We start from the raw sequence: 26,535 nt of genomic DNA on the forward strand, positions 1-26,535 counted from the left end.
AAAACTAATACCTGCCTAAATAAGTATATACAAAAAAGAAAAAGCTCACTGAAGACAAGTAAACTGCAATAGAACAAAGACACAAATGAAATAGACCTACCTGAAAAATTCAAGCACTAACGGCTAAATAAATTGTATAAACCACTTACTAGAAACCACTTACTGTAAATGTACAAAAAACACTGCATAGTCTTCACTGTGTAAATTAAATATAAACGTATTCTTATTAAAGTTACAAAAGCGATTCAGTCAGGAGCAATTTCTCTTTATCTTTTGTTGTTTGATTAACATTAAAAACACAGACAGCACCAGGTATATTAGGCTGCTGTCACTTTAAGACTAAATGTATTTTAAGACTACCAGTATATCGCCCACCCCTAACTTAGCCTAATAGTTTCTAAGATATATTTTTTGTGTGTGTGTTTTTCCCCCTTTTTTTACATAGATGTAAAAATATTATAGAATTATGTTTCCATGTGTTCAGCGCTTTTTAATGGAAAGAGCAATGATTTGGTGGTCTGCTTGATCATACTTGCATTGTCATTCTCCCCCTGATGTTTGTGCTTGTGTTATTCTGTATTAACAGAAAGTATTCAATAACCAGCCAGGAAAAAGCACGTCCTCTTCCTCTTCCTCATTCTCACCTTTTATTGACCCTCGTTTACTGCAGATATCTCCACCTCAGAGTCCGCAGGGATACGACCAAAGTGAGTCTGATGCCCGCTGACCTGTATAAATGTCAGTAAACAGTGAGTAAAATGTCAGTGTATAAAACACATGCATCTCTCTGTCAGTGAATGGCAGATGTGAGCCGTGTGTTAGACAGCCCCACAGGAAGGGCTCTGTGGTGAACGTCAACCCCACCAACATTCGACCTCAGAGCGACGCCCCAGAGATCCGCAAATATAAAAAGAAGTTCAATGCTGAGATCCTCTGCGCTAGCCTGTGGGGTGAGACATCTTCATATACACACATCTCACTTCAGAAATACATTTGCCTGTTCCTGCTTAAATCAAATGTAAAAGAATAAAATAAATGAATGTCATATGAAATGTTTTGAAACTCTAAAACAAAGCAAAAGACAGAACCGGGATGGTGTCACCTGCCATGATTGACATCTGCTCAATAAGGAATACTTCACTATCAAACTGTGAAAATCACTGTAATGCACAGTTCATTTTATGTTCACTTCACTGTTATATTATTGAAATTATAAAGCTGAAATTAAATCTACTTTGTTAATTGTTTGTATAATAATATGGAGCAAAATACCTACTGTTTTTCATCAAAATCAGCAGTCCTCTGAGAAAAATTGTCCCGTCCTGATTATGGATGATTTTTTCACACATCTTTCATTATATAATTTGACCTTTGTTGAATTTTGTTACTATTTTATTATGGAATGAAAACTTTTGGCCAAATTTCTGCACTTGAAATTTAAATCAGTTCGGAGAGTCCAGTTATTGACTGCTCAGAATGATTGTAATTGTGTCTCATATATATGTTAGATTTATTTCAGTGAGTTTGCTGATGCACACATAACCCACATCCAGATACACACTGTAGACACTCCCATCTCAGTAAAGATATCAGTCACATCAGTACATGAAATGACAGGCTTCCTGTGTTAATGACTCTAACTGAACAACTTGTAATCTCACCCATTTATTACATGATAAACTCGCCGTTATCAATGTGTATTTTTTGTCTTGTTTAAAGCAGGTATTGCATGCAGTGAAAATGCTGTTTTAATTGGTATAATTGAGGCAGATCTGTCTTTTCTCACTATGACTGTTGTGTGTGTGTGTGTGTGTGTTTAGGTGTGAATCTGTTGGTGGGCACAGAGAACGGCCTGTGGCTGCTGGACCGCAGTGGTCAGGGCAAAGTTTACTCTCTCATCAGCCGAAGACGCTTCCAACAGATGGACGTACTGGAGGGGCTCAATGTACTCATCACTATATCAGGTACATACTCTACACAAAGCACTTTACTACAACAGATAGTATTCTTATATTTGTACTAGCAAATGAATGAACAACATTTTTGGTAAATCCTGCAAGAGACTTGACCACAAGACTGAAAAAGCTTTATCACGGTGATAGTTTGGGATCTAAATTCTAGTTGGAGGAGCCACTCTTGAAGCTGAGATCAAATGTCACCATACAAAGAAAGTCTTGGGACAAAGAAAAGAGTTTTGTACCACTAAAAACAGCACCATATTACTCAGCCAACTAACTAAACATACACACATTACAACTCTCTGAAATCTTTTAGCATGTTAATGGATATGACCATTTTAAAGGGGTAGTTTGGCCAAAAAATGTAATTCTTTTAAAAATGATTTAAAAAAATCACCTACTCACCTTCATGTCATTCCAGTATGACTCTCTTTCTTCTGTGGAATGTAATAGAAGATATTTGGAATATTGGTAACCAGTTTCAGTTCCCATTGACTTCCATTTGTTTTTGTCTAGTTGAACATGTGAAAACATACCGAATGGAATTGCATAAGCGAGTTCATTGTCTCTCTTACAAAGTTCATGGAAACACAATATTCTCATTCGTGGAATAGTTTGCTTAGAAACTAACTTTGAAGTGCATTTCTCATGCTAAACTTTGCTTATATGTTCCATTAGTACATTCAAATATGTGGTTTCTCATGCATGATTGAACTCATTGATATGAATACATTAAGACGAAACTCATATTTATTTGCAAACAAAAGGCATACATTCCATTTGTCTCATTATATTTGTTTCGCACAACTTATAACCCATTACCTTCTGATAGTATCGTATGGTAAATGCATATTCTTGTTTGAGTGTTCCTACATGACACTGCTTTCTGAAAAGAGTAACTTGCCCCTTCAGTAACTTCAGTGCTTGCCCCTTTGTGAATATGTATGCTTGACCGATCTCACTGCTTTCTCCTACTAAACTCATTCCAATGCCTTTTCACTTTCACACTGTTCACTGTAAAATCTAATTAGTTGGACTTACTTAAAAAAAGCAAGTAAAGTGAAATAGGAATAGTATGTGGTACTGACAAATGTTTAGTTAGTATAGTTCACTTACACAAGAGTTCTAGTAACTAAAAAAAGAACTGTAGAGAGTACAGTAAATATCATTAATTGACATGAAATATGTTATACATCATTCATACATACATACATACATACATACATACATACATACATATACATATATATATATATATATATATATATATATATATATATATATATATATATATATATATGTATATGTATAAATATTATATATATATATATATATGTTGCAATCGCTGCATCAATGGGAAGAGAATTACAATAGCATAAATGAAGTTCCAAGTGCCCAACCAAAGGGATCACTAATCGCCATAATGGTGACTAAAAACATTTTAGGAAAATCAACATCAATTTATGAAGTCAGCTTATGTGATGTTCTCTCAAATGTATCAGTTGTATTAAAATTTCAACATTCAAGATGACTTTGGGAAATGAGTGAATGCAAACAGAGTCCATTAAGTGAAAAGTCAATTAAGATTTTGCCCGCCTCAAAAACCACAATCAAACTAATCAATTAATCTGAACTTGGGTTTTCTTAGTAAACAAATATTAGTATGTGGATAGTACAGATTACTAGATTTTTACAATTAAGTTAAGACATTAAGTAAAGTTAACTGAAAAGTGTTAGTTAGAATCACTGTTGGATTTTACAGTGTTCCCTCACAAGCAATTTGTCTTTGTGCTGCTGCTATTGTGTATATGTTATTAAAAAAAGCATATTTTCACACTAACTTTGCTTATATGCGTGTAATTATTTCACTCTTTGCATCATATTACACAACTTGTTAAACATCAGACATGCTTTGCACTTTGTGTATGGCAATACACAAATAATATATAAAATGTATATTGCATTACAAAAATGCAACAATATGTATCATGGATAGTGACAATATGTATTGTGGATAGTTCACCCAAAATAAAAATTAATGTGTGAGAAAGTTTGCAGAGTTTTAGTGTCAGTACTACATTAAACTACTATATATAGTATTGAATATAATGAATAATAATGCAGTCTGGGAATATTTGTGGGTCCTGATAATGCCAAATGTTTTATGTTACCAGTAAAGGTGGCCTACATTATTTTAAATATATCTAGTCCGTGACAGAGTGCAAGCATATTCGTCTAAAATAATTCTGTATTTTCAGCTTCAGAATCATGAATGTTGTTATTCTGGTGTCTCTATTGTCCTGTGCATTGGGTTTCCAGCACCAGGTCCAAGCCTAATCATTTACACCCACAATGTAATACCAAATTTACCATTTTAATCAACAGCACATCGCAATAATAGCTCAGTATCGTGATATGTATCGAATTGTGACATGATGGTATCATTACACCCCTTGTGCTTTTTTATTTGGAATCTTATTTTTTTGTTTGTTTATTTCTTGTGGAAAGGTAAGAAAAACAAGCTGAGGCTGTACTACCTGTCCTGGCTGAGGAATAAGATCTTGCATAATGATCCAGAGGTGGAAAAGAAACAGGGCTGGACCTCAGTGGGAGACCTGGAGGGATGTGTCAGCTACAAAATAGGTGAGTCCATTTTAAATATGTTTCTGTTTTAATGGACTTTACCAACACACATCACTGTGCTACATCTCAGGCAGTTTTACAGTATACAAGGGCTAAACTCCTTTTAGAGCAGACATTCAAGGTAAGCCAATAAAACATACTAAATATTATAATTATAAACACTGACAGTTATTATTATACAAACACTGCATGGAAATACCTGGTCAACTTATTCTAGCAAACCAGATGAGGAAGTATTATCAGTCTTGTAAAGTAGCAAGTATCCTGACAAATATTAAGTCTTGGATCAAAAAGGCTTGTCTTTCAAGGGTGTTTTTTGTTGTTTGTATTTATAATCACAGAATGACACAATAATAGAGCAAATTCAGATTTCAGTGTCATAATTGTGGTCACACAATTTTGAAACAACATGCCGTGGTGATGCCAGAAATCTTGGTGAAATAGGATGGACCTACATTTTTTGTCTTCTTTATACAGTGTATATATATATATATATATATTAGGGGTGTAACGTTACACAGAAGTCACGGTTGGGTATGTACCTTGGTTTTGGGGTCACGGTTTAGTACAATTTGGATACAATAGGAAAGATGGTCAGTTTAGTTTTATTTCCAGACCATTAGTATATTCTGGCAGCTTTGATTGGGTGGGACAGTGCCACCCTGGCCCTTATGTGGCCTCACCACTGGTTCTATAATAATCTAGGCTAGAATGGTTTGATAAATGTCTTTCTTGCATGTAATCTCCATTTTGATTATCATTTAACACTAACTTCTTTCAGTTCGGTATGAAAAAATCAAATTCCTGGTCATCGCCTTGAGGAGCGCTGTGGAGATCTATGCATGGGCTCCCAAGCCATACCACAAGTTCATGGCTTTCAAAGTAAGTCTCGTATGCTAGTAGAGATGATCTCTGTGAAATGTCACAAAGTATGCCAAAACATTTTTGGTCATATTTCATAACTGAAATGATAAGAAACGAAAGAGATTGATATTACACAATGCCAAAGAAGTCACATTCTCATTAAAAATGAGTAATTATTAAATGTAAGGTTCATTAGTTAACATTAGTTAATGTATTAACTAACATGAACTAACCATGAGCAATACATTTGTTATAGTATTTATTAATCTGTGTTAATATTAGTTAATAAATATACAGCTGTTCATTGTTTGTTCATGTTAGTTAGCAAAGTGTTACCTATTAAATTATAAAACATTTGTGCATCATAGAAGTAGTTGTCATAAGTTATGCTGATTTTATTTTTAAAAAATTAGGTGAGCTACCGAGCAAGTTAACTATAGCTTTCCTGTAGCTCAAACAGTAGAGCATTGGTGCTTAGGTCATGGGTTCATTTCCCAGGGAAAGCAAGAACTGATAAGAATGTAAATGTGTACCTTGAAAGGCAGTGCAAGTCGCTTTGGATAATAGCGTCTGCCAAATGCATAAATGTAAATGTAAACTATGTCAGAAAAGCTGTGCCAAAAAGTCTTTATTAATCAATAATCTGCCCCAGTAATAATACTTTTTGTGAAAATGAACAAAAGTTTTTGGTGTTTACCTGCCACTAGTGTTCATTTCACCTGGAAACCTCAGTGAATTGTAAAGAAAAGGTACATGAAACATAAAGCTCTTGAAAGGTTTCTGAGATTCCTAGTACAGTACGTTCATAAATGCTTTGAGCCAAGGCTCAGGAGGCAGTTATGGTCATAACCATTCTAATTACCTGCTGTTTACATTTATATATTCTTCCATTTGAAAAAAAAGAATAGGATACTGTAATGATAGATAATGTAACTGGGGTGTTTTTGGAAATGGGTCATTTTTGAGTACGTGTCCTACTTCACTGCTGTCCTGAGAGACTTACTCTACTTCTGACATGAAGTTCTGCCATTTATATTTATAACATTTAGATCAGATTGTTGTCCTTCCCATTTTTATGGACACGAAAACATAGTATGTTTACAAAATGTCATTGAAAATATGTTCTTTTTTCAAAGAAATTGTTACCCGAAGCTGGCTTGCTCAGTTTGGTGTAGCAATGGGCATCATGTTTCGCTGCTCAAGTTCTTGACGGATAAATGATTTTTTTTTTTTTTTGGACCAAATCAGTTTTAATGCTGCTAAATATGAACATTCTGGGAAAAATGTTGTATTTATGATTGCATCGGTAATGCATCAGGAATGAACACATGCTCTTTGTGGCCGCAAATTTCGGACTGAGTGCGTCGACACACACATTAATTGTCCTTCATGCAACACATGCTCTTATATATGTTGTTCCACACATCACCCCTGTACGTGATCTGATCAGGTGATTTAAAATCAGGTGATTGCTCACTGAAGATGTCATCACCAAAGATGACATTGTTCAAAGCTCTGGGAACTCTTATCACAGTTGACAAGTCAAGGCACAAGTTCATCTGTCAAAGTGGAGAACAGTGAACATGGATGTAAAACCTTCAGATGACACACTGCTCAAGTCTCTGTGTGTTGCACAAGTGTGTGTGTTCTTGTATTTATGGTTTATTAGGACACAAATGTTTATAATGGCATGGGTATTACAACGTAAACATGGTTAATGAGGAGACTTTCTGTGTCTTAAAGGCTTAAAAAAAAACATACTAAACTGTGTTTTTGTTTTTATTCAAAAAATAGCAAAAGTTTTCTGTGATGGGTAGGTTTAGGGGCAGGGTCAGGGGTTGTTTACACAACACCGTTTTCAACTAAAAATGGAAGACTTTTTATTCGTTTTGGGTGTCTAAAAACGCAAACTTTGGAAAATGGCTTTCAAAGTGCAAGTTTTTCAAAACGGTCTCCGTGTAAACAACAAAAAACGTGAATCTCTGAAGACGATAATGTCATGCACATGCGTGACGTGATGTGTTCAGTGATTACGTGTGATTACGTGTTCAGTCTATAGTGTTTCGTTGCCATCTAATGGCCTGGCAGCATCCCTGGCCAGGGATCGTTTTGACAATGATGTACGCGGAAAACGCGAAGGAAAAACTTCTCCATTTTAAGCATATCATTGTCGTGTAAACGCAGCCTTAGTCTAAGGGATAGAATATACAGTTTGTACAGTTTAAAAAACCATTACTCCTATGGAGAGTCCCCGTAAGCCACATATATGTGTGTGTGTGCGTGCGCGCAGTTTAGAGTAACTGTACAGTTTGCAGTTCCGTTCACACATCACAAATTTTCTGAAAATGTATGTGTGTGAGTCGCGTTTTGCAATGTGACTTGTTTTATGAATCACAGTATTAAATTGAAGCAGTTATAAACAATATTAGACCTGATAGTAAACTGCCAATCAGTGTATTAGTGGAGAAACTCACCTGAAAAAATAAATGAATACAAAATTGAATAATTTTTGGCGCTAGATTTTATGTCCATCCTTTGTTTATTTTTCAGTAGATGAGTAACTCATTTGTTTTTTATCTTCGGTCAGTCCTTCAGCTCACTGCCTCAGAAGCCCCTATCAGTTGACCTGACGGTGGAGAATGGACAGAGGTTAAAGGTCATCTATGGGTCTCATTATGGCTTTCATGCTGTTGATGTGGATTCAGGGACGCCCTTCGATCTGTACCTGCCCAGTCATGTGAGTATCCCAGCAAGCACTTGTCTACACCTGCAGTAGTGCAACTGTCTGTTGTAATTAGATTTTTTTTAGGTAATACTTCAGCATGCTAGGTCACTGAAAAAATCAAGCAAACATCTAATGGGGTCAGCTGTAACATTGTGTTAAAATAAATGGCCCAATGTTGTCTGCACTGATGGTGGGACAATGTTTAGTGGGTCTGTCACCACTGAAAATGGTTAAGAGCATAAATTCACAAAAACACTTAACTGATACATACTGTATGCATATATTAAAACTATTTGAACACTCACAGTATAAAATGTGTCAGAATAATTTATTTAGCATTTTGAGTGTCCTGGCTTAGTACTGCTCCTGTTTTATAGGAAGTACAGGTTTTTTATTTGTTTGTTTGTTATTTTACAATCACTTTTGCACTAATTTCAGAACTGTGATGTCATGTTTAAAAACTCAGAACAGCCTTCATCTAAATCATGTCTATCAAACCCATGTCAATCAAACTAGCACGTGCGTTCTGTGCCTGTGTGTGAGGAATCAAAGGGTTAGTTCACCGCAAAATGAAAATTCTGTTATTAATTAATCACCCTCAAGTCGTTCCAAACCCGTAAGACCTTCGTTCATCTTCAGAACACAAATGAAGATATTTCTGATGAAATCCGAGAGCTTTCTGACCCCCTTATAGACTGCAAAGTAACGACCACTTTCAAGGCCCAGAAAGGAAGTGAAGACATAGTCCATGTGACTCCAGTGGTTCATCCTTAATGTTTACTTAATGTGTACTTTTTGTGCGCAAAAAACAAACAAAACTAATGACTTTATTGAAGAATTTCTTCTCTTCTGTGTCATTCTCCTACGCTGTTGATGTAGTACATACACTGCAGTGCTTCCGGGTTTTACGCTTGCTGCCATAGGCTATATTTTATTTATAAATTTGTATATAATAGTATGTCATTTTGTTTAAGTTCAGACCTCTGAGTTTTCATTCAGTGTTAAGGTTACTTGTCCGTCAGCCTGATTATGTTTGCACTGATATTTCTCTTTTAAGTGTTTCAGTTTGCTGTAAATTTATTTATTTGTTTGTTTATAATTTATATTTATGTCCTACATTTTTTTTCTATTTTTGTTGAATTCATTTTTTTTAAGATAAGGCTGTTATTTATATTATAGGTTATTTAGTTTGATCTCAAAATAAGTCTTAATATCAGAAAGTTCATGCAATGTTTGCTGCGGCAAGCTTTATGTACGTGCTATATCGCTTAATTTATATTTTAAATGCTCATTATTATGTGTTGTTTGTGTTGCCTGTCTGGCTTACTTTAAAAGCAAAACAAAGAATTGATAACTGTACTTCTATATTTCCATCAACCCTACCTTGTGTATTTGGCCAGAGATTCTCATTACAAGGGTCCAGAAACACACAGTAATTTCAAATCTGAAAACATGGAATAATAATTCAGATTTCTCTGTGTGTTTAACCAAGTTAAAACTGTGTGTTTAACCCTGATAGCACAGAGCAGCTGAGACATCACATCACAAAACCACAGTTTTGTACCATCATACTGTAGATAGATATTTTGCACCTTTACTTCATTTCACAAGTAATCAAAATGATCTTGGTTTTGGGGTGAAATTTGGCTTGGGTGTGTTTTCGTGAGATTCACCCTTAAAGGGATACTTCAGGAATTAGCATTAAGCTTTGTATCAGTAGAAAACCTGTAGTATTTTCTAGGGGTGTAACGATTCGTTTTAACAACGATTCGATTCGTATCGCGATTCGTGGTTGTCGATACGATTCAAGAACGATATTGGTTCATTTAGAACGACACGATCCGAAACGATTCAGTGACTTGAAATCGATTCAGTGACTTTTAGCCAAAAATTCTTGTAAGGGAATCAGGTATCAATTAATTATGGATATAAACAAACAAGTAAACAACAATTAATGTCAAATGCATTCACATTTTATTTGAATAAAGTAGGACTGAACGATTATGACAAAAATTATAATTGTCGATTATTCCCTTGAAATTGTAATTGTGATTATTAATTACGATTATCACAACATTGAATGATGTTTTGAATAGTTCGGCCATGGGACCCACATTTACCCATGGTCATCAAGCCACGACCCACCTTTTTAGGAATTATATAGGCCTATTATAATACATTTGTTTACACAAAAATTGTTGACACACAAGTTCTGTCCCCCGTTACTTAACATACACATTTTTTTTTTAAGAATATGACAAATACTGATAAACAGTAGGCACTGCGAGGTTAAGCTATTAAATAGCAGTCCCAAACTAGTTTTTGTTAATACAATCTTGGTATGAGCCACCACAGTCATATAAAAATATACAAAATAACCAGTAAGTATAACAATTAGGCTACCATGGTGATACACAATACTTAGAAGAACTGGTAAAGAAACATGGAAACTGCTCCTGATAAATAGCAACACACATGACGAACCAATAACGTAATTTATTGGTATTTTACTTTTATTTCTTAACTTACTAATTTACGACGTTGCATTCTCGTATGTCTTTTGCACTTATGTGAAGTGATACAGCGCGCGCCGGCGCATTTGCGCTTGCAATTGAAGAGTGTGCGCTACTGCAGTATAGCGGCTGAGAGACAGGAAAGTCCGTTTTTCTGAGGTGAGAGACTTTGCGCTGCTTGTTGTCTTTGCGCTGCTGGCGCGCCACGCATGGCGACGACGACACAGATAGGCAGACTGAATCGAGTAACATTTAACGCCTTTATCATTAAAAGTGCTAAGAAAAAACATCCATATAAAGTCTGACGTGCTTAAATCCAATGCGTTATTTCCTAGTATCGATACAATCGATTCATTACCTTTTAAAACGATGTTAGATCGATATATGTCGCCCGGAAGGCCAACTTGGCGAGCACAGATCGATGTAGTTGGATCATAGGAATATAAATCGATACATCGATGTAGTTGATGAATCGTTACACCCCTAGTATTTTCGAATTACCATGCTTTCCTCCCTCATCACCCTGAGACGAGAGATTTATGTATTTTTTGTCTGCCAAAAATCGTCATTTTGCGTCATCGGAGGATTTTTTGGCCAGAGGCTAAAGACTACAGCCAGTAGTAGGAGCTAGTTCCGCATGTTTTCAACCCGCCCGTAGGGGGTGGGATCTCACTCACAGAATGTACAAACAGTGTCAGCCATCTTTTATTTGGAAGCTAAGCTAACGGGTTCTTATTCTGTGGAGAAAGCTGAGTAGTAGGGGTTACCATCCTCTTTTTCCCAGACATGTCCGGCCGTCGAGATTGTCCAAAATGTCCAGGATTCGGTTTTTGCTTTCTGCAGTCGCCATTCATTGTTTACATGCACACCTTTTGTTTCAATCTAACTGAATTCATTCCGATTGGTGAATCTGAATGTAGTGTTAACATGAACGCTAAACAAGTGATCGGTTGATGTGCGTTTTAGCATTGCTAAGAATGCTAAGAAAATACATTTTCTGGCTTTTCTCAGTCTAGAAGGCTCCAAATTCAAAAATAATTTCACATTTCTACTACATAAATGATCCAATTTAAATACACATTCATCTTTCCAGAGGTGAAGTATCCCTTTAAAAAAAAGCAGGCATATGAAAATGCCGTCACCACATCACACTCGTTTTCCTTCAACCAAACGCTACAGTTTAGAGATGGCATAAATATGAACAGCATGTACTGTAGAACAAAATGTAATGTGTGAAAAATGATATAGAGCTGCATTTGACTGTATTGCTGACGTCCCCACACACCCACACAGCAGTGTATGCTTTACTGTGAGGAAGAGCGAAGACCGTAGTGTTCATCCACCACCCCCTCTTAGCTACGGCCCACACTCCTCTGAGGTGTCCCACATAGTTACGGACTAGTTCACCCTCACAATATGTGTGTGTGTGTGTGTGCTAGTTTCTCCAAACTGATCTCTCGTCCAAAAATAACTCTGCAGCCTTTGCTATGTTCCCAAAGCATAAGCCCATTGAAATGACCTGGTATTTCACAGGGTTTTTTCTTTTCTTCTAATAACAGGCAGTAGATAAATTTAGAGTTGAACTAGCGGCAAGAAACAGAACTGGAAGCTGGGCGGCACTAAATCATGTAGCCTTCCATACCAACATCATTTCCTCCCATTCTCTCGTTCATTCTGTCACTTTTTCATATTCACACACACATTGCTTTTAATGCAATTGCATTTTTCCATCTTTCACGTAGTTGTTGTCTTTCACTTGCACACACTCATTAGCGAAATCCTTCCACACTCAAGCTGCTCTTTGCGTGGTGTAATTCTGCTTCTCCCACTTGGGAACACACTCTCTGTTTGTGTCGGTGTGTTTGCGCGGCTGGCGCTCATGAGAATCCCGCGGCAGAGGATAAGGATCTCTCTGCGGCTCTGGATGCCCGTATTGATGCTCAGGATTGTGGTGGCTCTACAGAGGGATGGCAATACAGTGTGTGTGAATTTATTTCTGAGTCAGGCAAGTACAGTGGGAGGTGTGTGATTGTGGAAATGACATAGACATGTAAGTACAAATGATTGAGAATATCTATTCTAATGCTTTGTAGTCGCTTAAAAAGTGGTTAAGAATTATTATAATTTTTTTTAGCTAAGGCAAAGGTAACGCATAACTTTTAATATTAAAATCTTTAACCTCATTCTTGTAATTGAATGAACTGAATTACATGGTCATTGCATTTATTTAAAAGTGATGTGTGATAAAGATTTCACCATAATTTTATTACCTCCTTCCCCCGCCATTGATGGAATTTTCTGTCATTTATGAGACAACACTTCCACGCCATTAACAGAGTTTTCCAGCTTTCCATGTTTTCACTGTTATACAGTAGGGGCACTTTTACGCATCTCCTGAAAGAGTAGAGAATCTTCGGATCAAATCACAAGCAAAAAAAAAAAAAAAGAAACAAAAAAAGAAAGAAACAAAAACAAGCGATAAAAGCATCGCTTATGCACGTTGTAGTCTTTGAATAAACCGATTTTCTTAGCTTTTTGTTAATTTTTTTTTTTTTTTTTTTATAAAACTTAGCCACATTCAAGTGTTATTTAAGTGTTATTGTTATTTTCTTTGATATATTGCATGTTCCGATATTCATACAACAAAATATTCTGGGTGCCAATTTTTGTGATAATTATAAAAAAAAAAAAATCTTTAAATGCTGGCGGGGAAAGATTTAACACTAAAATAATGAAGTAGAGGTGGGGCGATATACCGGTAGACCAGATGAACCGGTAGAGATTTGTCACCCAGTGGAGAATTTGGACTATCGTTTCTATAGCGGTTATGCTCACGTGACGTTGCTGTGCTGCGTGGTCACGAAAGCTTATTGTTTGCTACATGTTTGTTTTTAAGCATTGCGGTTTAAAAACAAGTGTTTTAAACCTGTTAAAATGCAATAAGCAGCGAAAAAGAACTATATGTGCACACTGTCTAAGAGATGGTTTCTGAGCGCTGTCTGAGAGACGCTGCATGATTGAAAACATGAAAACATGGGTACTGAACTCAGTTCTTGTTGCCGCCTTATTGGGATTCAAGAGTTAAATACATATACTTATTTGTCAAAATGCCGTCTTTCCAAGTATCCTCGTAAACGGTAATTTATGTCTTAAGTAAATGTAAACAGTTGAGAATAAAAATATTAACATTGTGTAACATTATATTGGATCCGTGCATTTCGTCTTAAAGTGACAGCAACCTAATAGCAACCTAACAGCAACCTAACACTTCTGTGACATTAATGTTAATCAAACAACAACAAAAGAGACATCTCTCAATGCTATTCACTGAATCACTTTTGTCTCACTGAAGAATAAATGTATATTTAATTAATGAACACATTGAAGATATGCAGTGTTTTTTTATACACAATTTATGTAGGCTAGTATTCCTCATTTCTAGTGTTTTGAAGTTTTTCAGGTAGGTCTATTTCTTTGTTCTGTTGTAGTTTGTAGTCCTATTGCTTATAATTAGTTCCTTTGTTCTTACTTGATCACTGACTGTTTACTTGTCTTCAGTGAGTTTGAAGGTTTTTTTTATACATAGGCTAGTATTTGTATATTATCAAAAGTTTTGATGATATAAAAATCTTTTTTAAAGCAAAAATAACTATATTGTGATGTATATCATGAAATAAAATTACTTACAGTGCTATGCATAAGTGAATACACCCATGCTAAAGTTGACTAAAAAGAGGAATAAAAAATCATATTTTGGAAATTGAACTTAATGCCTTAATTTAAAAAATTAGGAAAAATCCAACCTTTAAGGACACCAATTTTCTTTGTGAATGAATAATGTATCGTAAATAAATAAATGTTCTTCCTTAAAATACATGGTGCATAAGTGTGTACACCCCTATGTTAAATTCCCATAGAGGCAGGCAGATTTTTTGTTTTAAGTTTTTTTTTTTTTTTTTTAGGATACTATGCATCCTGATAAAGTTCCCTTGGCCTTTGGAATTAAAATAGCCCCACATCATCACATAGCATTCACCATACCTAGAGATTGGCATGGGGTACTTTCCATAAGATCATCTCTCAATGCAAATCAAACTAGCTATTAGGCTAACTGAAATAAAACCATGCCAATCTCTAGGTATGGTGAAGGCTATGTGATAATGTGGGGCTATTTTAATTCCAAAGGCCAAGGGAACTTTATCAGGATGCATAGTATCCTAAATTTTTATTTTTTTAAATACTTAAAAATAAAAATCTGCCTGCCTCTATGGGAATTTAACATAGGGTTGTACACACTTATGCACCATGTATTTTAAGGAAGAACATTTATTTATTTACGATACATTATTCATTCACAAAGAAAATTGGTGTCCTTAAAGGTTGGATTTTTCCTAATTTTTTAAATTAAGGCATTAAGTTCAATTTCCAAAATATGATTTTTTATTCCTCTTTTTAGTCAACTTTAGCATGGGTGTATTCACTTATGCATAGCACTGTATATTGTGATATAAGATTTGTATTTGTATCGCAGTTATTACTATTGCTCTTACTTAGTTTTTTTTAAATACTTAGGTGTTTGTTTAAATCAAGTATTTCATTTGACACAAATGATACCTCAAATCATGCAGCTTGTTGAAGAGAGGTTTGCAAATGCTGTTTGAACTTACCGGCATCACCTGGCGGCTGCTAACACTGATGTACCCTAATTTCATTCTTTGAAACACATAGTGTTATTACCCTGAAATGTCTGCAGTGGTTCAGCCTTGGCAATGTCCATACAGTCAGCATTTGGGATTGACATTTACATGTAATCATATTTACTCTCAGGTGTGGTTCTTTTTTGTGTAACTCGTTAAGGGCCAAGGGAGGTGATAGCGTAGATCAGAATAATCCCAAAAAAGTGCTATTTACAAATAGATGAGGCAGAATTTTTTTTTTTTTTACAAACACTAAACTGAATACACTTTGATCTTATTTGCAAAGAATAAAGAAAAATTGCTTTAAATGGCACAATTATTTTATTTTTTTGTTTCAACATCTCACTGACCCCCTCCTCTCTCACCAAAGGCTGAGTTCTGATTTAAAGGTTTAATTCACCCAAAAATGCATTGAAAAATTCATTCCAAACCCGCAAGACCTTCGTTCCTCGGAACACAAATGAAGATATTTCTGATAAAATCTGAGGGCTTTCTGACTCCACATAGCCAGCAACGTCATTGCAACTTTCAAGAGCCCAGAAAGGTAGTAAATACATCGTTAAAATAGTCAATGTGACTCCAGTGGTTCAACCTTAATGTTACGAAGCGACCAGAATACTTTTTGTTTGCAAAAACCCCCCAAAATAATGACTTTATTCAACAATCTCTTCTCTTCCACATCATTCTTCTACGCTGTTGACATAGTGGATACAGTGCAGCGCTTCCAGGTTCTACGTCAGAACGCTGGCTCACTATTGGTCAGCTCCTGCGTCAGCATCATGTCGCTGTGCTCACGTGACCAGCATCAACCAATAGTGAGGCAGCATTCTGTTGTAGAACCCGAAAGCGATGTACTGTGTTTACTACGCGAATAGCGCAGGAGATGTAGGAAACTCAGAAGCGATGACCAGGAAACTCGGTTGTATCTTCAGCAGGATTCTTTATTGAGAACACAAGCTGTCGGTAGCTGCAGTCATCAAGTCTGACTAAGGGAACTTTACATGGTATCTTATAGGCATTTAGTGGGCAGTCCTGCTGACAGTTCTTAAGTGTTGACCTTACAGACAGCCTTAGAGATGACCTCTGAATCAAATCATCTAAAGACCCTACAGGCAATTACCCCCGACTGAAGATAATGGTACCCCCCAAATTGTACAAACATCACATGGTCGCAAGAACTAAGACTATGTAAACATTCACACATAGTTTAACTCTCAGTAGGAAGATCAAAGACTAACAAAACCCCCTCACTGGAAGCTATATTGAATCTAATCAGTAAATTGATGCCATCATGCTCACCTTGAATGCCCAATACAGTGTAGTTCACCTTAGTTTTTCATGTGATGTTATGTAAGGATGTAGAATCAGTAGATCTTAAACAAATTCTTAAATTTGTAATCCCACTGATATCTGACACAGATGAGAAGAATAAAGTCGTTATTTTATTTATTTATTTATTTTTGCGCACAAAAAGTATTTTTGTTGCTTCATAATATTACATTTGAACCACTGTATTCACATGGACTATTTTAACAATGTCTTTACTACCTAACTGGGCCTTGAAAGTTGCTGCCTATTGTAGAAAATTAGTTCATACGGAAAATATTAATAATTATTCATAAATTGTTACGATTAATCATGAATATTTGGATCAGTTAATCGGATTAACTTGATGTAGCTACATTAACATTACAACCAATTAATCAGTTCATCCTGTGAACCCTCAATATTGGTTATTAATTGATTAATAGAAAAGTTAATTTCCAGGGTTGGGAAATAACTTTCTTACAGTACAGTACTACAAAGAGCATTTAGTCAGAATCTGGAAATCATTAAATAGACTTTGTTTGCAGGGCAGATAATCAGAACCAAATACATATTGTGCACAAGTTTTATTAACTAAATCACAAACATAACTAATCTAAACACACATACACACAATCACACATACAGTACATGGCTAAAATTGTTAGTGACAGAATGAAACTGGAAGCTGGATATGGAACTATGGAAAAGTTGTGGCACATGGCTGGTTGTGGATCAAGGCCTGCTGCCCTGGGGCCTAGTGTGGCCACGCAGGACAGCAACCTGAACGTACCGAGAAGGCCAAGAGAGAGAACTGCTTGTGATAGATAGGCAACTTAAAGCCTGAGAAAGGTCTCACCTCTCAGGGTTGGCTCGACCAATAAGAAAGGTGGAATTTCCAAGCGGGAAATTCCTCTGTTGGGAGGATTTATGAATATGTCTCAAGTGTGGTTAGACATGGGCCTTTTTGTGTCCGTTTATACTCAGATAGATATAACAAACACACACTGCATTCCATGAGAAGGCGATGTACACTAAAGTGTGAGTCATTAAATGAGGATTAATTAGATAGGAGACACGATATAGGTGGCTAGTTAGACTAGTTACATTAACTAGTAGTTCTCTCATAAAGCATGCATGAAATAAATACAAATGCAAGCAACAGTATACAAGACCTAATATTTATCACACACAATGTCCTGGGATGCATGTTAATTTATAGATCAGTTCGTCTATAAATTAATGCAGGAAAGTCTGTTTTAAGGGCTGTATGTCTTTCCTATGGCCTCAGTCTTGACCACATGACCACATTTTTAACAGCAATAAAACCATCTTATCTGATGGTAGTCATGGTTCTGGCCCTAGTTGGGGGATGGAACCATTGTGAGTTTTAAAGATTATTTGTTAAGTATACCAAATAATTGTGTCTGATTTGTCTCAGTCGTTATACTATGGAGGGACAGAAAGCTCTCGGATTTCATCAAAAATATCTTAATTTGTGTTCTGAAGATGAAAGAAGGTCTTACGGGTTTTGGAATGACATGAGGGTGAGAAATTAATGATAGAATTTTCATTTTTGGGGGAACTAACCATTTAAACTAAATTGCCACCAAAATAGGCACCATAATGAACCAAATCTACAGTAGGGTTTAATGAAGTTGAAAAGGCATTGAACAAATGTCTAAAGAAGAAATAAACAACAGTAAAAAAAGTAAAAGTAAAAATAACCAAAAAAAATTCTGTCTGGATCTTTAAGTATGCAACCCGCCCCATGTGCCCAGCCCATAGGGAAACATGCAGCACAACCCAGAAGTGGGTAACAGCTGAGCCATTGAGAAGGTTGGAGGAAAGCCTTACCCATTACCTGGATCAAAATCAATCATTCAAACCATAACAATAAATGGTAAAGTAAACCAAGGTGAGGCCGGTAGAGATGAACATCATGGTGGAGCAAAAGACCACTGGGGATCAGGCGGGTGGCCATGACGGAGCTGAAGACCAAGGTGAAGCTGTCATGGCTGAAGAGCACTAGGGCGAAGCCAGCAGAGTTGGAGATCACAGTGTAAATGAAGACCTTGGGACCTACAGGACCACCAGACTTGGAAGCAACCAGACATGGTACACTGGAATTGAGACCACCAGACTGGGGAATGCTGAACTTGGGAACTCCAGGACTACCTGAAGAACATGAGAACAATGAACATGGAACCACCGGACTTGGGTCCTCCAGGGCAACCAGACTTGGGAGGACAACTGGATGATGGTTCACCTGACTTTGGACCTCCTGGACAGACGTTGCAACCTCTGGGAGTGCTGCAGTGGACACCACTGCCTCTGTGCCAGATGGAGAAGTGTGCATGGCACACACACATCGGATGGTGGCAGCCATCATTAGAAGCACTGAGGACACTGAAAGAAACTCTGGGACCCCTGGACTTAGGACCTTCAGGACCACTGGACTTGGGACTTCCAGGACTACTGGACATGTGGACCATCGGATTTAGGACCTCTAGGACCACTGGACTTGGGGCAGTGGACACTGCGGCTTCTGTGCCAGATGGGGAAATGTACATGGCCCACAGACACATCAGAAGCACTGAAGAGAGTGGAAAGACCTCTGGGAGCACTGGACTTGGGACCCTTCAGGATTACTAACATAAACATATGATATACATTATTAGACAAGTTACATTCATTTTATTAACAGTAATATAATTAAATCAATTGGTATTATAAAAAAGATGTTTGTTTAATCAGCGGTGCCTCTTAATATTACAGCCTTGAAGCGCTGTGTCATAAATGATAGAAAATTCCATTAATAAAAGGAAAAGAGTTAATATACTCCAGACATGCATTTTTGTCCATAAATATTATCACAATTCACGTAAACTGCCTGAATCTTTCAGCTGATTTTTTTAAGTTAAATGCTCAAAACCATTCATAAAATAATAGAGAATAATGATGCTTCAAACATGTTTTCCAATTACGATAAAAACTACTGAATTAAACTCAATAATATTGTCACCTTATTAAACAATTTATTTACATTTGATTTATTTTATTATTTTATTAATATTATTATTTTTTGGGGTCTGGCAGCTCTATGGAAATTAAATCATCATATTGAAGATGCTGCAGAGAAAATACCTATTTTTTGTGACAGCATGCGATAATATGCTTCCGTAAATTAACACATTATTGAAGAAAACATACAGCCTATGTTTGCAACTTTCAAATGAAAAAAGGTGGTCATTTTGTTTTAATATACATTGTCTTAGCATAATAATTGGCTGTAGTACTTTTATGTTACGGCCAGCTGACCCCTGCTGTATTACATGCCGTGACCAGTAAATGTACTGAAGAGGAGATTTGAATAATTTGACAGCATGGCATACACACAGTATAGTAGAGAATGTGTATTTGTTAAGGCAGTAACCGTCCTCCTCTTTATAACAGAATGTCTGTGTGTTTCAGATCCAAGGTCTAATTCGTCCGCATGCCATCATCATCCTCCCCAGCAGCAGTGGGATGGAGCTGTTGCTGTGTTACGAGGATGAGGGCATCTATATCGACACCTATGGCCGCATCACCAAGGAAACGGTTCTGCAGTGGGGGGAGATGCCCGCCTCTGTCGGTGAGTTTCAGCTCTCAAATGATTTATCTATAGATAATGCAGCTTAATTTCAATATGTATGTTTTTTGTTGTTGTTGTTTCTCTTGGTTTTTAATGGAACTGTCTAAATGCGGTCTGGTCGTAAGCTATTTTACTGCTCTTGAGGTGCAGTTCTTATACTGACATGTACTAATGCGAATGAGATTCTAAATACGAAAAAGCAAAACAAGTCATTTGGGTGGATGAGTCATCTTTCAGCCCACTTATGAGCAGATTTGTGTGTGAAGAAAGTCACAGCAGTCCTGTGTTAAGACCTGTTCACACCAAGAATAATAAAGTTTTAAAAATCGCACTCTGAGGGTCATTTGTTTCGGAACTTTGTGCATTTTCTCCGTTTGTTCAGTTAATTTAGGCAAATATGAACACGGCAATCACGCTCGGATCCGCACCAAAACAATCGCTCTGAGATCGCCTGATCGAGGTGGTCTCGGCCCGATTGAAAACGAACTATGAAAGCAATCCGACACCAAGGAACCAAGCGGTATCGTAATTCATAACGTGAAATGTGTTATATAAAAAGCAGCAGTGTCTGATTCTGTGAGTGAGCACATTGGTTATCACAGTTGAAAACCAAGGAGCGCCTTAAAATGTTCATCTTAAAATGTTGTGTAATATGTTGCTCTTCTCCCTGCACGGCAAGAATACTGTCCCGGCGAAGCCTTGATTCCTACTCTAACAGCATTATAAATTAATTTTTAATTTATGGGAATAAATTAGTAGAGTGGGAATGTGTCCCTGTTATAGCTTGAATGATGACTGAAACTGTGTATAACTGGAACTTCTCGTGTTTCTTAAGATAAATCACGAAGCGAACTTGTCAGTTCATCTTGATGGATGAAACTCTGAGCAATAAGAGGACAGTTTAATCACATGTGACTTGCCTAAACACATTTTTGTAAGCTTTGAAATGTTGCCTTGTGAAAGTGAACCAAACCAAGAAGAAAATGCTACATTGTAATAAATGATGTTTTATTAACAAAGTTCGGGAGGAGCATGTTCTAACCAATAAGTACGATTGGGCATGTTCCCTCATTTCACAGGTGCACACACATAGCAAACAATTGATTTTTGGGATGCTGGAAAGACATAAAAGGGTTGGGTGCAATATATGTAGGATTATTGTGTGTAAAAATGTGAGACTAAATGTTGTGTTAGACTTGCCTATAGCTTGGTATGTTCCATAGGCGGGACCACGACGTTAAGATGGCCATGGTAGCATTCAGTGGGGGGGTGTGAGTGTGGCGTGAGCGTGGTCAGAGTACCGCCACTGTTTGGTACAACAATAGACTGTTCAATAGACAACAATTCAACTATATAGTTGTATTTATTTTTTCATTTATTTTTGGACCGTGGGATTTTTCTACTTGTTGTAAAATAAAGTTTGCATTGAACGGATTCCTGCTTGTTCCAGTCACCTCATTGCCTCTAACTGGGGCCTATATATATAGCCGACTCACCTCCGTTCATTGACAGTCTTTTCTGCAACCCTTCTGCCACCCCGCCTCCTCACTCTCGGCTACTTACTATCCCAGCCAGGGATACGGGGAGTACTCTGGGTTCGGGCCACATGCCGAGCTCGGAGCCCTCCCCTGGGCAGCGCGCCAAATACACAAATACCTTTACTCTAATTATTTGTAAGTGTGAACATAGAGGGACTTATGTCCCTGTTTCGGAACAAAGCAAACAATCTACAGATCTGAAAACGCCCTAAGAAAACAGCAGAGTCTGTCACCACAACACCACTTTCAGAGCTAAATATATATACATTAATGTTCTGAAAACATAACTGAAGCACACTCTTAGAATAAACATACCGTTATCATCTGTTGATGTGGTTTTTAACCACACGGTAAAAACTGTTTATAACGTTTTTTGTTTTTTTTTCTTGGTGTGAACGGGCTTTTAAACATGCTGTGGTCTCAGCTTGGAGGATGTGACACAATTTTTCTACTGAGATCTATGTGTTCAGTATAATAAACAAGAGACGGTACAAGACTTACATAGTCTCACATTCCATTACTTTACCAGAGCTCAACATTAAAGCAGTGTTCCTTAAAAGAGGTTTCAAGACAACTTCATCTCTAAAGTAGTTCCAGTCTAGAGTAACTATTAGTAAGACTATTAGTCTTAGATGGAGGAGACTATTGTGTAGAACTTTACATCGTTGAATAACCACATCAGTCTGGATAATCTTCTCTATGCGGCTCAATGGCAGCAGAGGAATATTTGAATGAATCAGTGCTAACACCATTACCATGGTTGAGTCTATTTGCACTAGATGAGTGGTGATGGACCAGACTAGCTGGTCTTCAGGATATCCTGTGTCTGGCATGGGATGTTGGTGAGCTGCTGCTGCTGACAAACTAACAGTTCAGTTTAGAAACTTTATTGGCCAAAATGGAGAATTATCAACAAAAATGTACTGTACACAAAATGATAGTATTAAAAAGTATATTAAAAAAATATAATACAACCTTGATGAGCTAACCACAAATTAAATTTGGCACAAATGACGGCACATTCATTAAAATGTTTTTTTTTTAATCACATCTCCTTCATATAGTTCAGATGAATATATTGATGCAATGTTAAAACTTCACTCATTATTTTTCAGAGTTGCTCATGTTAAACAGCAATGATAGAAAACCATGTTTGTACCAAATCATCTCCACTTTGTTGAATGTTTTTGTGTGTGTTCTTAAGCTAGAGTTCTTTCAGATTTGCATCTGTTTCTTTGTTGTATGGCAGCCTACCTTCAATCAAATCAGGTGATGGGATGGGGGGAGAAAGCCATCGAACTCAGATCTGCCAAGACTGGAAGTCTGGAGGGAGTCTTCATGCACAAAAAGGCTCAGAAGCTCAAGTTCCTGTGTGAGAGAAACGATAAAGTAAGAAAATTCCTATATGCTTAATATATCATCACATTTAGAAATGGCAAAAATCTTTCAAAAATTACCCCAGAAATCCCATAAAATAGAACCATTTTTAAAGAGGTTGTCTGGACATTATAAGCATATGAATGACTAAAAGGTATGAAACTAAGCGTTTGGTATTATGTGTTTCTCTGCAGGTGTTTTTTGCTTCTGTCCAGTCAGGTGGAAGCAGTCAGATCTATTTCATGACGTTAGGACAGAACTCGCTCTTCAACTGGTGATCTTTTGTTGCTGGGTAAAAGCATCCAAATTACTCCATATAAACTGTCCATATCCCATAATGAACAATTTCTGCAAATAGATTAAAATAGCCCATTTTTCCATGTTCACATGTAAACAATTTTAATAAAAGTGATATATATATATATATATATATATATATATATATATATATATATATATATATATATATATATATATATATATATACATACATACATATTAATACATGTAAAATAGGTGATTTATTGCATCCTGTCTGACAGTGTCAGTCTTTGTTGTCTTGATCTGTGCTTAACCCCAAAACATAAATCTTGTTTTGGATTTTAATTTTATTTCTCTTTCTATTTTCATGTCAAATCTTGCTAAATGGACTTTATATTTTGTCCCTAATACCTAATTATTTTATTGTATAATAACCATGGCTGGTACACGGTTTGGTGTGAAACCGATACTAACAACTAGTAGATGAAGGATAACTGTTGTACTATTGTACGGTCAAATGTTGTTGAGGGGTGGGGGGTGTATGCTGACAATTCAGAACTGAATTGATACAATAACTGTGCACTTTCAGCTTTAATTTTAGGGACTTTTCAGGTAAAAAATAATTGTAATCAGTTTAATTTTGTTGTTTTTGTTTATTATAACTCTCACCATAACTACAACACAAACATAACTGAACACATAATCTTGATAAATGTTATATCAATAAAAGGTTTGTTTAGCTGTTGGTTGCATGTCTTTTGGAAGCAGACTGAACGTCTAATGTTTCCTTGACCATCTGTGAGGAGTCTGAACGTCATTTTTTTTTTGCTGCTGGTTTTGTTTTAGCTCTTGTCCGCATTTCACAGATGACAAAGTTTGTTTTAGTTTAGCTTTCTTTTTGGTTTAGCTTACCTTTTTATTTTGTCTTCTGGTTCTGGCTAATCGCAGCATTCGATATCTACTTCCACAAGTTTCATTACGTTCCACAAAGCCATTTTTTCAGCTCATGGAGCCTTACAATTCAGTGTAAGTGTAAATTAGGCTCTCATTAGTGTTCTACCTATGGCTTAATGCGTTTTCTGTTAGCCGTACAGTATTTTTTTAAATTTGAAGGAAAATTAAGACAGTTATAAAACATTTTCATTATTTTTTGCATAGAAACTAACTGAACATAAGTGTAACAGCCTTCACTTTACTGTAATATTTTTATGTCTTCATGGACTTTCAGTTTGTTTTCATTCATCACATGTGCTCCTTTGTTTGATTTTTCCCGCCACTCATCAGTAACCATGGTGATTCATTCATCACAGCTGTTCACCATCATGTGTTTAGTTCCTCTCTGTTCACTCTGTTTCTGTCGGGCAATGTTTGTGTATGCTAGTGTTTTTCTGCACACTGTTACGCCTGTCTTTTGTTTTAATAAACCACGTTTATATTTCAGTTCGTCTTCATCTTGTGACAAAGCCTGTGTGGAAAAATACAACATATGTGTGGACGTGAACGTAGAGATGTGAATGTCTAGAGATGTGAGTTGAGATTGTTGATTCTGTTGGGAGCAAAGAAAAGCACCAGGAAGTGGGAGATGATTGTTTTAAAGACGTTTTAAAAGCGTTTTAAAGAAAGTTGGAATGATGGAAATCGGAGTTAGAAAATGAGTGGTATGGAGCTTGGGATATGTGGGAATGGTAACTATTGAATTGTTATATCTGGACAAGATTTATGTACTCTTTTGTTTGTAAAGATGCAATACTTCTGAATGATTCCTTGAAAATCCGAATGTATGCACTTTGCATTGCTTGTACACAGACGAACTGTTCATGCAGCTGTTCTATTTCACACATTGATGATTTGTCTCATTTATGGAACAACAGTAAAATGTCAAATATGACTGCAAGTAAAATGGCACCCAAAGGGTTTTTGTTTTGAACAGACATTTTGTGAGCATGCGCACATCCAACACACCGGAAATGATGCTGGCTGTAGATCAGAAATGCTGTCATAATTATTTGCAGCAGAAGACTCCCTTACGGAACAAAAATATATTTCCATATCTTTATGATCACTATATTATATGGTTTATAATATATTGTGTTATATATTGATATTTATATATATTGAAAAATATATTTACATTGTAAAATGTCATTATAGATGAGTGTACTTAGAAAACGTGGAAAGAGAAGGTTTTACTCAAAGTACACAATACAAAGACATAAGACTGTTGGGACAATGATAGACTGCACTTATTTGTATTCATTAAACTGCAAATACTCTGTGTATGTCTGAAACTTAACTGAATAAAGATAAAAATAGCTGCAGTACAGTTTTTGCCTTTTACATAAAGCAACATGCGGCGTATCATCAGTGTTTCTTGGTCTTCTGCTGGACTGAAGCACAGGCTCTACTCTTCAGCACAATGGTGACCCACAAAACTCAGACAACACAAACCCTTTAAATCCCAGCAGAACATTAAACACTGACAGATCTCTGAAGATCTCAGCAGAGGAGGTTAAACAACAAAAACTGCATTACCAGCTTCACTTATTACTAACCAGATTTACTTTATTTCTGTTATTATTATTTCTTATTGAAAATTAACAGAGGTTTAGAAATTGATGAGCTATTGAAAATAATATAATGTTTCAGTCACCATGATGGAGATCAGTGTTTACTTTAGTTTGGCATAATGACTCTTGACTTTATAACAGTTTTTCTCTGGCTCCTGTAACTGTGTTTTAAAACACTATCGTTGTGGCTAAAATGAGCATTAGAATAAAATGCTGGGATGATCTGATGGGTATTTATTGATGATGTCATAATCATCGTTGAATATCCTGGATCACAGATCTCAATCCAAGGTGTTTTACAAAAGTTTGTCAGAGCATAAAATTTTAAACCATGTAAAATTATAACAAGAGATCAAATATCACTGTGGTAATCAAATACTTTTTTTTTTAACCATTTATATTGTTTATACAACTGCTTATTTTTCGTTAGCCTGACTACGTCAGACTTCTTAC

The 26,535-nt window shown here is 36.3% G+C and overlaps 1 protein-coding gene across 3 annotated transcripts in view; it reads left to right on the plus strand.

Annotated features, from left to right (window-relative positions):
* Positions 1 to 23,671, plus strand: part of LOC311304076 (traf2 and NCK-interacting protein kinase) — a 64,687-nt gene extending 41,016 nt beyond the window's left edge. For 2 of the 3 annotated variants that reach the window (XM_084430939.1, XM_084430940.1), the window contains exons 24-32: positions 587 to 707; positions 795 to 950; positions 1,821 to 1,964; positions 4,467 to 4,601; positions 5,383 to 5,483; positions 8,053 to 8,202; positions 20,180 to 20,339; positions 23,127 to 23,266; positions 23,449 to 23,671. In XM_084430939.1, coding sequence (XP_084287065.1) covers positions 587 to 707; positions 795 to 950; positions 1,821 to 1,964; positions 4,467 to 4,601; positions 5,383 to 5,483; positions 8,053 to 8,202; positions 20,180 to 20,339; positions 23,127 to 23,266; positions 23,449 to 23,532 — 1,191 coding nt within the window. In that variant the 3' untranslated portion in view covers positions 23,533 to 23,671. The remainder of the gene's footprint in view (positions 1 to 586; positions 708 to 794; positions 951 to 1,820; positions 1,965 to 4,466; positions 4,602 to 5,382; positions 5,484 to 8,052; positions 8,203 to 20,179; positions 20,340 to 23,126; positions 23,267 to 23,448) is intronic. The other variant, XM_084430941.1, reaches the window with a different exon arrangement.
* Positions 23,672 to 26,535: the final 2,864 nt, after the last annotated feature.

This window comes from Rutilus rutilus (assembly GCF_951802725.1).
Source record: "Rutilus rutilus genome assembly, chromosome: 14".
Classification (NCBI taxonomy): Eukaryota; Metazoa; Chordata; class Actinopteri; order Cypriniformes; family Leuciscidae; genus Rutilus; species Rutilus rutilus.